This window comes from Oncorhynchus tshawytscha, linkage group LG16 (assembly GCF_018296145.1).
Source record: "Oncorhynchus tshawytscha isolate Ot180627B linkage group LG16, Otsh_v2.0, whole genome shotgun sequence".
NCBI classification, from domain to species: domain Eukaryota; kingdom Metazoa; phylum Chordata; class Actinopteri; order Salmoniformes; family Salmonidae; genus Oncorhynchus; species Oncorhynchus tshawytscha.
In genome coordinates this window covers 81,704,416-81,722,921 of record NC_056444.1, presented here as the reverse complement: position 1 = coordinate 81,722,921, position 18,506 = coordinate 81,704,416, and the positions used below count along the sequence as shown (strand labels likewise).

At 43.5% G+C, this 18,506-nt stretch overlaps 1 protein-coding gene across 1 annotated transcript; it reads right to left on the bottom strand.

Annotated features, from left to right (window-relative positions):
- Positions 1-11,219: 11,219 nt before the first annotated feature.
- LOC112235436 (amphoterin-induced protein 1-like) lies at positions 11,220-18,119 on the bottom strand. Its single transcript, XM_024403880.2, has 5 exons — positions 17,698-18,119; positions 16,841-17,428; positions 16,307-16,489; positions 14,801-15,289; positions 11,220-13,056 (listed from the first exon to the last, which is right to left on the bottom strand). Exons 2-5 carry the CDS (start codon positions 17,309-17,311, stop codon positions 12,667-12,669), a joined length of 1,533 nt encoding a protein of 510 aa, XP_024259648.1. The 5' UTR covers positions 17,312-17,428; positions 17,698-18,119; the 3' UTR covers positions 11,220-12,666.
- Positions 18,120-18,506: the final 387 nt, after the last annotated feature.

Sequence of the window (18,506 nt, the reverse complement as noted above, 5' to 3'; positions counted from 1 at the left end):
CCCAAGGCCTTAGCAGTCTACTTCAAAACAATTCCTTCCAATGCCAACTCCTCTCACAGGTGCATCCCAAATGGCACCCTATTCCCTTCACAGTGCACTATTTCTGGTCAAGAGTAGTGTACTAAATAGGGAATAGGGTGCTATTTGGGACGGGACACACAAAAAGTCATGGTTCATCGAGTCTCTCTGGGTCTGTGTGTCTTATTACTGCTCATGTTTATTCATACGGTTCATACTGTATATACTTATGAGGTTTACAGGCAATACACAGAGAGCTTACCATTAATGAAACAGGAGAAATACTAACTGGATCTACAGCACACTCAGAAAGGTCATCTGGAGGGTAATAAAGGTCCCCAATTCATAATTAAGCAACCAATCAGTCAATCAATCCATCATCAAGCAACCAATCAGCCAATCAATCCATCATCAATCAACCAATCAGCCAATCCATCCATCATCAACCAACTAATCAGCCAATCAATCCATCATCAACCAACCAATCAGCCAATCAATCCATCATCAACCAACCAATCAGCCAATCAATCCATCATCAACCAACCAATCAGCCAATCAATCCATCATCAACCAACCAATCAGCCAATCAATCCATCATCAACCAACCAATCAGCCAATCAATCCATCATCAAGCAACCAATCAATCAATTCATTATCACGCTACCAATCAATCAATCAATTCATTATCAATCAATCCATTATCAAGCAACCAATCAACCAATCAATCCATCATCAAGCAACCAATCAATTGATTGGACATCATCAAGCAACCAATCAATCAATAAATCAATTAGTCAATCAATCAATTTATCCATCATCAAGACACCAATCAATCAATCAATCAATTAGTCAATCAATCAATCTATTAGTCAATCAATCCATCCATCATCAAGCAGCATGTTTACATGATATGGTGTCGTGTCAGGCGCACATTGCCTTCGGAAAGCCTTTTCTTACGTCACACACTTATTCTAAAATGGATGAAATAAATAAGAAATCTCAGCAATCTACACAAAATACCCCGTAATGACTAAGTGAAACAATAATGTGTCGATATATTAGCAAATGTATTAAAAATATAAAACAGAAATACCTTATTTACATAAGTATTCAGACCCTTTGCTATGAGACTCAAAATTGATCTCAGGTGCATCCTGTTTCTATTGATCATCCTTGAGATGTTTCTACAACTTGATTGGTGTCCACCTGTGGTAAATTCAATTGATTGGACATGATTTGGAAAAGCACACACCTGTCTATATAAGGTCCCACGGTTGACAGTGTGAAAACCATGCCATGAGGTTGAAGGAATTGTCCGCAGCGCTCCGAGACAGGATTGTGTCGAGGCACAGATCTGGGGAAGGTTACCATTGAAGGTCCCCAAGAACACAGTGGCCTCCATCATTCTTAAATGGAAGAAGATTCTCTGGTCTGATGAAACCAAGATTGAACTCTTTAGCCTGAATGCCAAGCGTCACGAATGGAGGAAACCTGGAACCATTCCTACGGTGAAGCATGGTGGTGGCGGCATCATGCTGTGGAGATGTCTTTCAGCAGCAGGGACTGGGAGACTAGTCAGGATTGAGGCAACAATGAACGGAGCAATCAATTACAACGATCCTTGATGAAAACCTGCTCTAGAGCGCTCAGGACCTCAGACTGGAGCGAAGGTTCATCTTCCAACAGGACAACGACCCTATCCACACAGCCAAGACAACACAGGAGTGGCTTGGGACAAGTCTCTAAATGTCCTTGAGTGTCGAAGAGTCCAGACTTGAACCTGATTAAACATACCTGAAAATAGCTGTGCAGCAACGCTCCCCATCCAACCTGACAAAGCTTGAGATGATCTGCAGAGAAGAATGGGAGAAACTCCCCAAATACAGGTGTGCCAAGCTTGTAGTGTCATACCCAAGAAGACTCGATGCTGTAATTGTTGCCAAAGGTGCTTCAACAAAGTACTTAGTAAAGGCTTTGAATACTTATGTAAATTTAATACTTCTTTTTCATTAGTAATAAATTAGCAGAAATGTCTAAAAAACTATTTTTGTTTTATCATTATGAGGTATTGTGTTAAGATTGATGAGGGGAAAAAACGATTTAATACATTTTAGAATAAGACTTTAACTTAACAAAATGTGGAAAAAGTCAAGGGCTCTGAGTACTTTCTGAAGGCACTGTATTTACCTGAATAGACTGTTCTCTCTAGCAGGCAGCACGTTCCACAACACCTGAATAGACTGTTCTCTCTAGGAGGCTGCATGTTCCTCAACATCTTGAATAGACTGTTCTCTCTAGGAGGCTGCATGTTCCTCAACATCTTGAATAGACTGTTCTCTCTAGGAGGCAGCATGTTCCCCAACATCTTGAATAGACTGTTCTCTCTAGCAGGCAGCACGTTCCACAACACCTGAATAGACTGTTCTCTCTAGCAGGCAGCACGTTCCACAACACCTGAATAGACTGTTCTCTCTAGGAGGCTGCATGTTCCTCAACATCTTGAATAGACTGTTCTCTCTAGGAGGCTGCATGTTCCTCAACATCTTGAATAGACTGTTCTCTCTAGGAGGCTGCATGTTCCTCAACATCTTGAATAGACTGTTCTCTCTAGGAGGCTGCATGTTCCTCAACATCTTGAATAGACTGTTCTCTCTAGGAGGCAGCATGTTCCCCAACATCTTGAATAGACTGTTCTCTCTAGCAGGCAGCATGTTCCACAACACCTGAATAGACTATTCTCTCTAGGATGCAGCACGTTCCACAACACCGTGAATAGACTGTTCTCTCTAGGAGGCAACATGTTCCCCAACATCTTGAATAGACTGTTCTCTCTAGCAGGCAGCATGTTCCCCAACATCTTGAATAGACTGTTCTCTCTAACACGCAGCACGTTCCACAACACCTGAATAGACTATTCTGTGAGTCAATCATCACAACACCAATCAGAGGCCTTGGCTTGCGATTACTTTAACTTCACAGTTCATTCTGACAGCTTTTCTTTAAAGATTACAGTGTAAAAAAAAACTACATCTAACATTCATGAATCTTAACGGCTAGACAAACTCCTCCTCAAAGCAAAGACCTTGATAACCAACACCAACAGCAATAATCAAACTGGCATCACTCCATTACAATAACATATAATGTAGCCCTCTTCACATTGGTGAGTTAATGCTCATACAGTGGTTCCTCATTTACACCGCGGGACTTAGAGGAACCCAGCGTCACGGCTTCATTACTCCAGACCACCACAAGAGGGAGTTAGAGCGCTCATCATGCATTTGGGTGCCAAGGTTTTTATATAACCAATCATATCGAGTGGTTCCAATGACGAATTTGACGCGGGCCACCCGTCCCTGGTGACTTTCTTCAGCAAAGGTGTTTGACAAATCATTATATATATATTATTAGGTATGTATATATATATATATATATATATATATATATATATATATATATATATATAATACATTATATATAGATATATATATACACTGCTCAAAAAAATCAAGGGAACACTAAAATAACACATTCTAGATCTGAATGAATGAAATATTCTTATTAAAAAATATTTCCTGACATAGTTGAATGTGCTGACAACAAAATCACACAAAAATTATTAATGGAAACCAAATTTATCAACCCATGGAGGTCTGGATTTGGAGTCACACTCAAAATTAAAGTGGAAAACCACACTACAGGCTGATCCAACTTTGATGTAATGTCCTTAAAACAAGTCAAAATGAGGCTCAGTAGTGTGTGTGGCCTCCACGTGCTTGTATGACCTCCCTACAATGCCTGGGCATGCTCCTGATGTGGTGGCGGATGGTCTCCTGAGGGATCTCCTCCCAGACCTGGACTAAAGCATCCGCCAACTCCTGGACAGTCTGTGGTGCAACGTGGCGTTGGTGGATGGAGCGAGACATGATGTCCCAGATGTGCTCAATTGGATTCAGGTCTGGGGAACGGGCGGGCCAGTCCATAGCATCAATGCCTTCATCTTGCAGGAACTGCTGACACACTCCAGCCACATGAGGTCTAGCATTGTCTTGCATTAGGAGGAACCCAGGGCCAACCGCACCAGCATATGGTCTCACAAGGGGTCTGAGGATCTCATCTCGGTACCTAATGGCAGTCGGGCTACCTCTGGCGAGCACATGGAGGGCTGTGTGGCCCCCCAAAGAAATGCCACCCCACACCATGACTGACCCACCGCCAAACCGGTCATGCTGGAGGATGTTGCAGGCAGCAGAACGTTCTCCACGGCATCTCCAGACTCTGTCACGTCTGTCACATGTGCTCAGTGTGAAACTGCTTTCATCTGTGAAGAGCACAGGGCACCTGTGGCGAATTTGCCAATCTTGGTGTTCTCTGGCAAATGCCAAACATCCTGCACGATATTGGGCTGTAAGCACAACCCCCACCTGTGGACGTCGGGCCCTCATACCACCCTCATGGAGTCTGTTTCTGACCATTTGAGCAGACACATGCACATTTGTGGCCTGCTGGAGGTCATTTTGCAGGGCTCTGGCAGTGCTCCTCCTGCTCCTCCTTGCACAAAGGCGGAGGTAAATGTCCTGCTGCTGGGTTGTTGCCCTCCTACGGCCTCCTCCACGTCTCCTGATGTACTGGCCTGTCTCCTGATAGCGCCTCCATGCTCTGGACACTATGCTGACAGACACAGCGAACCTTCTTGCCACAGCTCGCATTGATGTGCCATCCTGGATGAGCTGCACTACCTAAGCCACTTGTGTAGGTTGTAGACTCCGCCTCATGCTACCACTAGAGTGAAAGCACCGCCAGCATTCAAAAGTGACCAAAACATCAGCCAAGAAGCATAAGAACTGAGAAGTGGTCTGTGGTCACCACCTGCAGAACCACTCCTTTATTGGGGGTGTCTTGCTAATTGCCTATAATTTCCACCTGTTGTCTATTCCATTTGCACAACAGCATGGGGAATTTATTGTCAATCAGTGTAGCTTCCTAAGTGGACAGTTTGATTTCACAGAAGTGTGATTGACGTGGAGTTACATTGTGTTGTTTAAGTGTTCCCTTTATTTTTTTGAGTGGGAACTGGAAGCCTCCTGGACCCTGATCTCTCTTTTGAAGAACATATCAAGACCATTTCAAGGACAGCTTTTTTCCATCTACGTAACATTGCAAAAATCAGAAACTTTCTGTCCAAAAATGATGCAGAAAAATTAATCCATGCTTTTGTCACTTCTAGGTTAGACTACTGCAATGCTCTACTTTCCGGCTACCCGGATAAAGCACTAAATAAACTTCAGTTAGTGCTAAATACAGCTGCTAGAATCCTGACTAGAACCAAAATGTTTTATCATATTACTCCAGTGCTAGCCTCTCTACACTGGCTTCCTGTCAAAGCAAGGGCTGATTTCAAGGTTTTACTGCTAACCTACAAAGCATTACATGGGCTTGCTCCTACCTATCTCTCTGATTTGGTCTTGCCGTACATACCTACACGTACGCTATGGTCACAAGACACAGGCCTCCTAATTGTCCCTAGAATTTCTAAGCAAACAGCTGGAGGCAGGGCTTTCTCCTATAGAGCTCCATTTTTATGGAACGGTCTGCCTACCCATGTCAGAGACGCAAACTCGGTCTCAACCTTTAAGTCTTTACTGAAGACTCATCTCTTCAGTGGGTCATATGATTGAGTGTAGTCTGGCCCAGGAGTGGGAAGGTGAACGGAAAGGCTTTGGAGCAACGAACCGCCCTTGCTGTCTCTGCCTGGCCGGTTCCCCTCTTTCCACTGGGATTCTCTGCCTCTAACCCTATTACAGGGGCTGAGTCACTGGCTTACTGGGGCTCTCTCATGCCGTCCCTGGAAGGGGTGCGTCACCTGAGTGGGTTGATTCACTGATGTGGTCATCCTGTCTGGGTTGGCGCCCCCCCTTGGGTTGTGCCATGGCGGAGATCTTTGTGGGCTATACTCAGCCTTGTCTCAGGATGGTAAGTTGGTGGTTGAAGAAAGCCCTCTAGTGGTGTGGGGGCTGTGCTTTGGCAAAGTGGGTGGGGTTATATCCTTCCTGTTTGGCCCTGTCCAGGGGTGTCCTCGGATGGGGCCACAGTGTCTCCTGACCCCTCCTGTCTCAGCCTCCAGTATTTATGCTGCAGTAGTTTATGTGTCGGGGGGCTAGGGTCAGTTTGTTATATCTGGAGTACTTCTCCTGTCCTATTCGGTGTCCTGTGTAAATCTAAGTGTGCGTTCTCTAATTCTCTCCTTCTCTCTTTCTTTCTCTCTCTCGGAGGACCTAAGCCCTAGGACCATGCCCCAGGACTACCTGACATGATGACTCCTTGCTGTCCCCAGTCCACCTGGCCGTGCTGCTGCTCCAGTTTCAACTTCCACCTGACCGTGCTGCTGCTCCAGTTACAACTGTTCTGCCTTATTATTATTCGACCATGCTGGTCATTTATGAACATTTGAACATCTTGGCCATGTTCTGTTATAATCTCCACCCGGCACAGCCAGAAGAGGACTGGCCACCCCACATAGCCTGGTTCCTCTCTAGGTTTCTTCCTAGGTTTTGGCCTTTCTAGGGAGTTTTTCCTAGCCACCGTGCTTCTACACCTGCATTGCTTGCTGTTTGGGGTTTTAGGCTGGGTTTCTGTACAGCACTTTGAGATATCAGCTGATGTACGAAGGGCTATATAAATACATTTGATTTGATTTGCTTTGGGGGGGTCTTTGTTTTTCTTTCCAACCAAGACAACCCATGATGATAGAGATAGAGAGTAATTGTGTACCATAGAGATAAATCCATAGAAATACAATCTATACAAAAGGCTTGGAAGGTCTAACGCTGGCAATTCGACTTTGTTGATTTGAATAGGGAGGTTCTATAGATTATATTTCTATGGATAAAACTATATTGTGTTCTATTCTATTATCCATTGTGTTTTATGTCTATGTTTATTACTTGTGTGACAGGCAACTGAGGAATACCACCTATTAGGTGAAGAAGCTGACACTATCCTGATGCATTGTGGGTAACAACCGTGCAAACACATGCTCTCTCCTATGAGATTGTTTTTAAATTGGAGGCACGCTGCATAAAAATCTACTCCCATAATCTGTGTCACGGTTTTAGTAGACTGTTAGCTATTTAGAAAGGTCCAACTGACGTTTACTAGCCTGACGTACGATCACCATCACCCAGACTCTGAACCTCAAGGGTTCATCAGTTGATAACTGAGAAACATGTTCTATGTTAAGAAGCATACAGTTTAGCACAAAGCAAATTAATTGGTTATAAGTGTAATGCTAGTTATGGTTACTAATAATCCCACCTGTTGCAATTGCAAATGAGGAGTTGACAATACTTGGATATGAATGAAATTAAACCATATCCACACTAACTAATATATTTACGTGAATTCAATTACCATGGCTGAGTGCCAAATGGTACCCTAATCCCTACATAGTGCACTACGTTTGACCAGAGCGCTATGGGCCATATAGGGAATAAGGTGCCATTTATGACGCAGTCCATCTCCTGTATAGATTAAATTGGTCCATTGTTCCTTCTGGTATTGATGCTGTCTCTATCCACCTGATGTTCCAACAATGTGAGAGGAATGAATGTCTGATGAGTGAGACTTCCTTCTCTCTTCCACACAATGTAAACCGTCCCTGGTACAGATATCTGGCTACTGTCAGAGACACACAACTACTGTTACTGTAAACTGTCCCTGGTACCGATATCTGGCTACAGTCAGAGACACACAGCTACTGTTACTGTAAACCGTCCCTGGTGTCGATATCTGTCTACAGTCAGAGACACACAGCTACTGTTACTGTAAACCGTCCCTGGTACCGATATCTGTCTACAGTCAGAGACACACAGCTACTGTTACTGTAAACCGTCCCTGGTACCGATATCTGGCTACAGTCAGAGACACACAGCTACTGTTACTGTAAACCGTCCCTGGTACCGATATCTGGCTACTGTCAGAGACACACAGCTACTGTTACTGTAAACTGTCCCTGGTACCGATATCTGGCTACAGTCAGAGACACACAGCTACTGTTACTGTAAACTGTCCCTGGTACCGATATCTGGCTACAGTCAGAGACACACAGCTACTGTTACTGTAAACCGTCCCTGGTACCGATATCTGGCTACAGTCAGAGACACACAGCTACTGTTACTGTAAACCGTCCCTGGTACCGATATCTGGCTACAGTCAGAGACACACAGCTACTGTTACTGTAAACCGTCCCTGGTACCGATATCTGGCTACAGTCAGAGACACACAGCTACTGTTACTGTAAACCGTCCCCTGGTACCAGAGACACACAGCTACTGTTATCTGGCTATCTGGCTACAGTCAGAGACACACAGCTACTGTTACTGTAAACTGTCCCTGGTACCGATATCTGGCTACAGTCAGAGACACACAGCTACTGTTACTGTAAACCGTCCCTGGTACCGATATCTGTCTACAGTCAGAGACACACAGCTACTGTTACTGTAAACCGTCCCTGGTACCGATATCTGGCTACAGTCCTGAAGAACGTGATCCTTGCTTGGTTAAATAAGACTTCACTCACTCACTATGTTTAACCCAGGCTATAGAATGAACCACAGCCACTGTAACAAACCTTGTGTTTCATTACATGATCAAAGCAGACACATGTAGCTTGACTTGAGACACACAGACTACTTGTCTGAGTGGCAGTGACTGCTTCCAAATGTAACTAGAGGACAGGCCCCATAATGACAGTTATACACAATGACTGAATCAACGGTGTCACTCTGTCAGGCCAAAATAATGGAGTGTAGGAGGGATAAGCCCTGTCTGCACACACACAGGGAAACACACAGGGAAACACACACACAGGGAAACACACACACAGGGAAACACACACACAGGGAAACACACACACAGGGAAACACACAGGGAAACACACAGGGAAACACACACACAGGGAAACACACAGGGAAACACACAGGGAAACACACACACAGGGAAACACACACACAGGGAAACACACACACAGGGAAACACACACACAGGGAAACACACAGGGAAACACACACAGGGAAACACACAGGGAAACACAGGCCAAAATAATGGAGTGTAGGAGGGATAAGCCCTGTCTGCACACACACAGGGAAACACAGGGAAACACACACACAGGGAAACACACACACAGGGAAAACACACAATAGGAAACACACACACAGGGAAACACACAGGGAAACACACACACAGGGAAACACACAGGGAAACACACACACAGGGACAACACACACACAGGGAAACACACAGGGAAACACACACACAGGGAAACACACAGGGAAAACACACAGGGAAACACACAGGGAAACACACAGGGAAAAACACACACACAGGGAAACACACAGGGAAACACACACACAGGGAAACACACAGGGAAACACACAGGGAAACACACACACAGGGAAACATACAGGGAAACACACAGGGAAACACACAGGGAAACACACACAGGGAAACACACAGGGAAACACACAGGGAAACACACACACAGGGAAACACACAGGGAAACACACAGGGAAACACACAGGGAAACACACACACAGGGAAACACACAGGGAAACACACACACAGGGAAACACACAGGGAAACACACAGGGAAACACACACACAGGGAAACACACACACAGGGAAACACACAGGGAAACACACAGGGAAACACACACAGGGAACACAGGGAAACACACAGGGAAACACACAGGGAAACACACACACAGGGAAACACACACAGGGAAACACACACAGAGAAATACACACACAGGAAAACACACCCAAGCACACACGCGCAAGCAATCACGTACAGAGGGAAGCCTTATCAAACTATGTAATTAGCATTCAGACATCAGTAGCCCTGTCGTTGTCATGACAAAGGCGCTCGCAATATTGTAATCAGTCCGTTTTGTTTTGGCCAAGACATGGACAGTGGTGGACGTCTCGTCTGCTTGAAAACCAGGTTAATTTGGGCTCAACAGCCAGCCACACTAGAAAGAGCCTGAATACAATTTGCATTTATGAATTAAATTTGAAGACAGAGGTAGTACCTCTCCGTTTCACTCTGTTTCTAAACACTTTCCTCCTATTGAACATGACCCAGCTCTCTCCTGTCAGTAGGGACATAGAATGCTAGCTACAACGTGATGATGTATATTAATGGAATATAGCAAGCTAGCTACAACATGATGATGTATATTAATGGAATATAGCATGCTAGCTATAACATGATGATGTATATTAATGGAATATAGCATGCTAGCTACAACATGATGATGTATATTAATGGAATATTGCATGCTAGCTATAACATGATGTATATTAATTTAATATAGCATGCTAGCTACAACATGATGATGTACGTAGCTTATGCCTGCCCATACCATAACCCCATCGCCACCATGGGGCACAATGTTGACATCAGCAAACCGCTAGCCCACACGACACCATACACTCTGTCTGCCATCTGCCTTGTACAGTTCAAACTGGGATTCATTCATGAAGAGCACACGTTTCCAGTGTACCTGTGGCCATCGAAGGTAAGCATTTTCCCACTGAAGTCGGTTACGACTCCGAACTGCAGTCAGGTCAAGACCTTGCTGAGGACGACGAGCACGCAGATGAGCTTTCCTGAGACGGTTTCTGACAGTTTGTGCAGAAATACTTTGGTTGTGTAAACCCACTGTTTCATCAGCTGTCAGGGTGGCTGGTCTCAGACAATCCCGCAGGTGAAGAAGCTGGGCTTAGAGATCCTGGGCTGGTGAGGTTACACCGTGGTCTGCGGTTGTGAGGCCGGTTGGACGTGCTGCCAAATTTGCTAAAATGACTTTCGGAGGCGGCTTATGGTAGAGAAATTAACATTAATGTCTCTGGCAACAGTTCTGGTGGACATTCCTGCAGTCAGCATGGCAATTCCACACTTCCTCAAAACTTGAGACATCTGTGGCATTGTGTTGTCTGACAAAACTGCACATTTTAGAGTGGCCTTTTATTGTCCCCAAGCACAAGGTGCACCTGTGTAATGATCATGGTTGTTTACTCAGCTTCTTGATATGCCACACCTGTCAGGTGGATAGATTCTTTTGGCAAAGGAGGAATGTTCACTAACAGGATGGAAACACATGTGTGCATCAACATTTTAGAGAAACAAGCATTCTGTTCTTATGGAACATTTTATTTGAGCTCATGAAACACAGGGGCCAACACTTTACATTTTGTGTTTTTATATATATATATTCATATATATTTTATTATATATATATATATATTCAGTATAATATCTCATATTTTAGTAACTGGCCTCTTAAAACATAGCAACAATAAAATAAAATAAATAGCACTGTTTCTACTTCCTAACGATGATTATAATTCTCCATTTTAGATAATTATTTTGGCAAAGGAGAAATGCTAACTAAAAGGATGGAAACAAATTTGTGCATCAACATTTTAGAGTAACAAGCTTTGACTTAACAAGGGTGAAGTCTTCGTACAGTAGTTGACCTATTCATAATTAAATCAAGTATCAAGTGAACCACAATGACCTTCTATTCCACTATTGTGCTCTGTTGCTATCTCATTATGACTAAATAACTATCTGACCTAACTATGAGGGAGTAGAATACAAGTCACATTTCCTGGTTCCCACTCTGTCTGGTCTGTGGGCCGTAAGGTGACGCTTATTGATAACATGTTGCTCCTCTTCAGTATGACTCACTGGTAACAATTATTCATGACCTGCTGGTAGCAAACATAATAGATTATTATTGGCCAAGTCTGAAGACGTCTGTCTATCGGTCTGTCTGTCGGTCTGTCGGTCAGTCTGTCGGCCTGACGGTCTGTCTGTCGGTCGGCCTGTCGGTCGGGGTGGAGGGGTATATACATAGAAATAGAATTACTAGAATAGACATTCCCATCCAAGTCAATGTTATATAATGGGTGGACTGACGGCCATATTGAATGTACCCATGTCAGGAAGTAATATAAAGTCCTTCCATTTCTATGGGTATAGCTGCCGTGTGTACGTACTAACGTCTACAGAAGACGGCCCCGCTAGTCTACTTCCAATCAGTAAATAGAAATAGGAGTCAGTCTACAAGGCTCATGTTCATGACTTTGATTATGTCATATGTATGAACTATTTTATTTTCCCAAACGTGTTCATTTCTATTTTATATCCTTTCTTTAAATGTTTAAAATGGTGCACGTCTCATATTCTCTGTATCTCCACCAGGCAATGTCTTCCTGAGTACTGATACTGTCCAAACATGATATCCTCTTCCATCATTACTGTATCACAGGAAGGAATAGTGTCCTCCTACACTACTCTGTCAGGCTTTCACAGTATGTACTGTATATTTAAGTGCTACAAATTAAATGCTGGAACGGTCCTGACTATTGTCAATTGTCCTTGTTAATACCAAGGCAATGTGTTTAACACTCCCCTGAAGCTTCTCATTGGTCAGTTTGGTCAATTTGGGGAACTGTGATTGGCTTTCTGTCCAAGTTCCTACCTCCAGGAAGTATTCACAGTTTCATCCAATCACACCACATACATCACTGATCCACCCAATCACGTCACAGCGTACACCGAGCTCTCCGGTCCGTACCATCTCAGATCACTATGGGGGTGTCAGAGAAGACCAAACTAATAGACTCAGCCACAGACTTCTTCCTCCTTCCCTTCCCCAGTAATCCTCCCTCCTCATCCATCTCTCCCTGGTCCCCCTCCATATCACTGGGGTTCACTTTCCCGTTCTGCCCAAGCTTCTTGGGGTCGATGAAGGCCACGTGCCTTGGGTCTGTGTTGTTGGCCAAGTCTTCCTGGCTGAGCATGGAGGAGTGGAAGGAGTCCTGGTGGTTGTTCTTGGGGCAGCAGAAGCATCGGCAGGGGGTCAGGTACAGGTAGATGAACACTAGGACCAAACTGGTCACGCAGCCCACCAGGGTGGTGTAGGCCGTATTCAGGTTCTCACCATTTCCCTTCTCCGTGAAGTTATGCACCTTTGGGAATTGATAGGAATGAAGTTGAATTTAATTTAGATTTTGCAGACGCTCTAAATTGAATTGTATAGAATAGATTTGAATTTAATTGAATTTACAGTGACAAGAAAAAGTATGTGAACCCTTTGGAATTACCTGGATTTCTGCACAAATTGGTCATAAAATTTGATCTGATCTTCATCTAGGTCACAACAACAGACAAACACAGTCTGCTTAAACTAATAACACACAAACAATTACACATGTTCATGTCTTTATTGAACACACCGTGTAAACATTCACAGTGCAGGTGGGAAAAGTATGTGAACCCTTGGATTTAATAACTGGTTGACCCTCCTTTGGCAGCAATAACCTCAACCAAACGTTTTCTGTAGTTGTGGATCAGACCTGCACAACGGTCAGGAGGAATTTTGGACCATTCCTTTTTACAAAACTGTTTCAGATCAGCACTATTCTTGGGATGTCTGGTGTGAACTGCTCTCTTGAGGTCATGCCACAGCATCTTAATCGGGTTGAGATTAGGACTGACTGGGCCACTCCAGAAGGCGTATTTTCTTCTGTTGAAGCCATTCTGTTGTTGATTTATTTCTGTGTTTTGGGTCGTTGTCCTGTTGCATCACCTAACTTTTGTTGAGCTTCAATTGACGGACAGATAGCCTTACATTCTCCTGCACAATGTCTTGATAAACTTGGGAATTCATTTTTCCATCGATGATAGCAAGCTGTCCAGGCCCTGAGGCAGCAAAGCAGCCCCAAACCATGATGCTCCCTCCACCATAATTTTCAGTTGGGATGAGATTTTCATATTGGTGTGCTATGCCTTTGTATGCTGTGTGTTCCTTCCAAACAACTCACCTGTAGTTTCATCTGTCCACAGAATATTTTGCAGGTGCATCCAGGTGCACTTCAGACTTGCAGCAATGTTATTTTTGGACAGCAGAGGCTTCTTCCATGATGTTGAACACCGTTATTGTTTAGTGTTTTACATATCGTAGACTCGTCAACAGAGATGTTAGCATGTTCCAGAGATTTCTGTAAGTCTTCAGCTGACACTAGATTTCTTCTTAACCTCATTGAGCATTCAGCGCTGTTCTCTTGCAGTCATCTTTGCGGATTGCCACACCTAGGGAGAGTAGCAACAGTGCTGAACTTTCTCCATTTATAGACAATTTGTCTTACCGTGGACTGTCTTTTAGAGATACTTTTGTAACCCTTTCCAGCTTTATGCAAGTCAACAATTCTTAATCTTAGGTCTTCTGAGATCTCTTTTGTTTGAGGTATGGTTCACATCAGGCAATGCTTCTTGTGAACAGCAACTCAGATTTTGTGAGTGTTTTTTATATTGCAGGGCAGCTCTAACCAACATCTCCAATCTCGTCTCATTGATTTGACTCCAGGTTAGCTGACTCCTGACTACAATTAGCTTTTGGAGAAGTCATTAGAGGGCTCACATACTTTTTCCAACCTACACTGTGAATGTTTGAATGATTTATTCAACATAGACCAGAAAAATACAATACTTTGTGTGTTATTAGTTTAAAGCAAACTGTGTTTGTCTCTTGTTGTGGCTTAGATGAAGATCAGATCAAATTTAATGACCAATTTATGAGGAAATCCAGTTAATTCCAAAGGGTTCACTGTTTCTTACCTTTATTGATCCCCAAGGGGGAAATAAAGACGTCACAGAATTACTGTACACACAACATCACAACACACAGTGAACACATTACAGAACAGTAAACACCTTGAGCAGCACGTAGATCGTCTCGTTGAGGGCTTCGCTCACAGCGTAGCATGTGTACGTCCCCGAGTCCTCCGACTTCACCGGGCCGATCTGGAGACTACCGTCAGGAAGCACCTTGGTTGTCTGGTTAAGGCCTTCCATCACCGCTACATCACCAGGCATCACCCAGGTCTTAGACAGATCTCTGTGTTTAGTATCACAGCGCAAGATCAGCGTCTGTTCCAGCCAAGCTTCCTCGTCCGCCTCGTAGAACGTACTACAGTTCATGTAGTCTCTGTTGAGGTCGAAGACCCCCACCCTGCTTTTCTGGGACCCGGGGAGATAGCAGCTGTACTCATCTTTAAAGTCCAGGGCTGAGTTGAGCCGGAGGATGTGCCAGTGGGCCAGGAGACTGTATAGGCTACAGTCACAGATCAGAGGGTTGTTGTGGAAGTAGAGGCCGTTCTTTATCCAGGCAGGCAGCACCTGCAGCTCCTTGATGGGGGGGACCTAATAATACAGACATTATGAGAAACAATCATAATAATAACACAGACATTTTGAGAAACAATTACATTTTTAATGCATGGGGGACCTAATGATACAGACATAATGAGAAACAATTACATTTTTAATGCATGGGGGACCTAATGATACAGACATTATGAAAAACAGTTACATTTTTAATGCATGGGGGACCTAATGATACAGACATTATGAAAAACAGTTACATTTTTAATGCATGGGGGATCTAATGATAATAATATATTTTATTTGCACAGCACACTTTAGAATTCAGGTAAATCTCAAGGTGTTTCACACCTCACAGGCACAAACATAAAATCCTGAAGTCATAACAGGAATCAAATCCTAAAGTCATAACAGGAATAAAATCCTAAAGTCATAACAGGAATAACATCCTAAAGTCATAACAGGAATAACATCCTAAAGTCATAACAGGAATAACATCCTAAAGTCATAACAGGAATAACATCCTAAAGTCATAACAGGAATAAAATCCTAAAGTCATAACAGGAATAACATCCTAAAGTCATAACAGGAATAACATCCTAAAGTCATAACAGGAATAACTTCCTAAAGTCATAACAGAAATAACATCCTAAAGTCATAACAGGAATAAAATCATAAAGTCATAACAGGAATAAAATCATAAAGTCATAACAGGAATAACATCCTAAAGTCAAACCAGGAATAACATCCTAAAGTCATAACAGGAATAAAATCCTAAAGTCATAACAGGAATAACATCCTAAAGTCATAACAGGAATAACATCCTAAAGTCATAACAGGAATAACATCCTAAAGTCATAACAGTGCTGTAGTGACAAGCACTGCAGTCTGTCTGCAAGGTCAACATCATGGTTAGGTCACGTAAACACAGTAAAGGTATAAAAAAAAACATTATAGACACACACACACACAACACACACACACACACACACACACACACACACACACACACACACACACACACACACACACACACACGCACACACTGTCTTATACCTTGATCCTGTTGGAGGAGATGTCCATCAGGCTGAGTTTCTCCAGGCGGGTCTTGTCTTTGACCAGTTCCAGGGGGAAGCGTGAGATCATGTTCTGGGACAGGTAGAGTTTCTGCAGGCTGTGGAGACCCTGGAAGGCTGAGTGGTCAATCTGAGATATACGATTGTTGTACAGCAACAGCACCTGGGAATATGGAGAAATTAACAGTAAACATTACACTCACAAGTTTCAAAGGAATAGACACATTTCAAATGCCATATTATGTCTCCGTACAGTGTTATAATTATGTGCAAATAGTTTTTAAAAATCTCTCTGTCTCTCTCAATCTCCTTCTCTCTCTGTCTATCTCTTTCTCAATCTGTCTCTAATCCCTCCTTCTCTCCTTCTCTCTCTCTCTCTCTCTCTCTCTCTCTGTCTGTCTCTCTGTCTCTCTCTAATCTCTCTCTCTATCTCTCTCTCTCTCTCTCTGTCTCTCTCTAATCTCTCCCTCTCTCTCTCTCTCTCTCTCTCTCTCTCTCTCCCTCTGTCTCTCACCTCCAGCTGCCCCAGCGGCTCAAAGATGAACTCGTCCAGCTGTCGCAGGTTGTTGGAGGACAGGTCCAGGTAGCGCAGGTGTTTGACGTAGACGAAGGCCTCAGAGGAGAGGAAGTGAAGGCCGTTGTGACTGAGTAGGAGGCTGTGGAGTTTGGTGAGTTTCACCGTGGTCCACTCAGCCCTCAGCCGGGAGACGTCGTTGTAGCTGAGGTCCAGGACGGCCGTGTAGAGAGGCAGGCCAGTGGGCACCGTGGTCAGGTTCATCTTGGAACAGCTCACGATGTTACTGGCACAGATGCAGGTCTTGTGGCAGTTGAGGGTTGAGGCTACCGCCCCAGACGGGAACCAGAGGAGGGCCAGGGAGAGGAAGAGGTACAAGGCCCATCGAACCTGGATCCTCCTCAGGCTGAGAGAGGGAGAGGCAGAGGGGGAAGGCTCCGGCAGGGCGCCTGCTCTGCGTGGAGGCAACATGCTAGGAGACGGTCGGTGTGTTGTTATTAAAGGAGAGGAACTTCCTGTATTATGGTTCTCTTCCTACACAGCATGGAGCAGCAGCTGGTGGAATCCCTGGCATCGCTTAATTGAGGTCTGAAAGAAAAGCAAACAGACTATTGTTGTTTGAAACAGAGACATGGCTGTTGGACAGGAGAGGATATCGTCATGGTTACATGCCTGATAGAGTAGAAGTATATTCCTTACAGATACATTCAGTCACACACACAATCCCTATGAGAAACAATTACATTTGCATCCATTCAGATTTGAACAAATATATATATTTTTAAAAAATTTGATTTGTTTCTACAGCATCCCATTTGCTCCAAAACAGCATGATAATAATACAGAATGTATCCTACCTTAACGGCAGATCAGATTTAGCCATCCTCAATCATTCTCTGAAATGAAATCCATCCGCTGCCAAATCAGACACGTCTGTTTATAATTTGCACCTCGTTTTAGTCAGTACAGTACAGTAATAGTCTCTCCAATGTAAGGACAACAAACGGGATGCAGAGAGACAGAGAGGAGAAATCCTTCCTCGCCTATAGTCCAGCTTCAAACAAAACACTGCTCTGCTCCCTATCCAAATCTCCATAGAAGATTACGCAAGGATAAAATTATGCAAGGATAAAATTATGCAAGGATAAGATTACGCAAGGATAAGATTACGTAAAGATCAAAGAACACATGCCCTAGGACCAGTGTCACTCACCCAACCTGAATGAATGAATGACTGGGATAAGTCGGCTATGGGTCCAGGTATGATGTATTTTTTTTAAAGGTACAGATGTCGGATCGTAATTTGATCACTCTTTTGTCGCAGATATTTTTCATGATGCTTCAGGAAATTCAAATGAATCTCATTAGTGGCTGAAAATGAGCAGTTCTCTTTTTATCCATGCGGGGGCAGTCGAGTCTTTGGGATCAGTGTTTAAAGGTAACCACATGTAACATATGGATTTGCAGTAGTATACGCGTCAAAAGTCCCAATGCAAAGTTACACCTCTCTTTTCTATTTTTCTAGCTATAATGTAAACTCCAACAGAAATAACTTCAAATGTACAATTTCAAATTAAACCAAATTGTTTGCACTCATAAATACTGTTTTTAATGTTATTTTTTTAGCCAGCTTACAAGCAAATACTTTATGAATTTATTGTTACAA

Excerpts from the sequence above, each read along its gene's own strand:
- LOC112235436 (XM_024403880.2), bottom strand. The coding sequence starts at position 17,311 with ATGTTGCCTCCACGCAGAGCAGGCGCCCTGCCGGAGCCTTCCCCCTCT. Across the intron at positions 15,290-16,306 it reads TCTCCTCCAACAGGATCAAG|GTCCCCCCCATCAAGGAGCT; the intron begins GTATAAGACAGT and ends CTGTATTATTAG. Across the intron at positions 13,057-14,800 it reads CGATCTACGTGCTGCTCAAG|GTGCATAACTTCACGGAGAA; the intron begins GTGTTTACTGTT and ends CAATTCCCAAAG.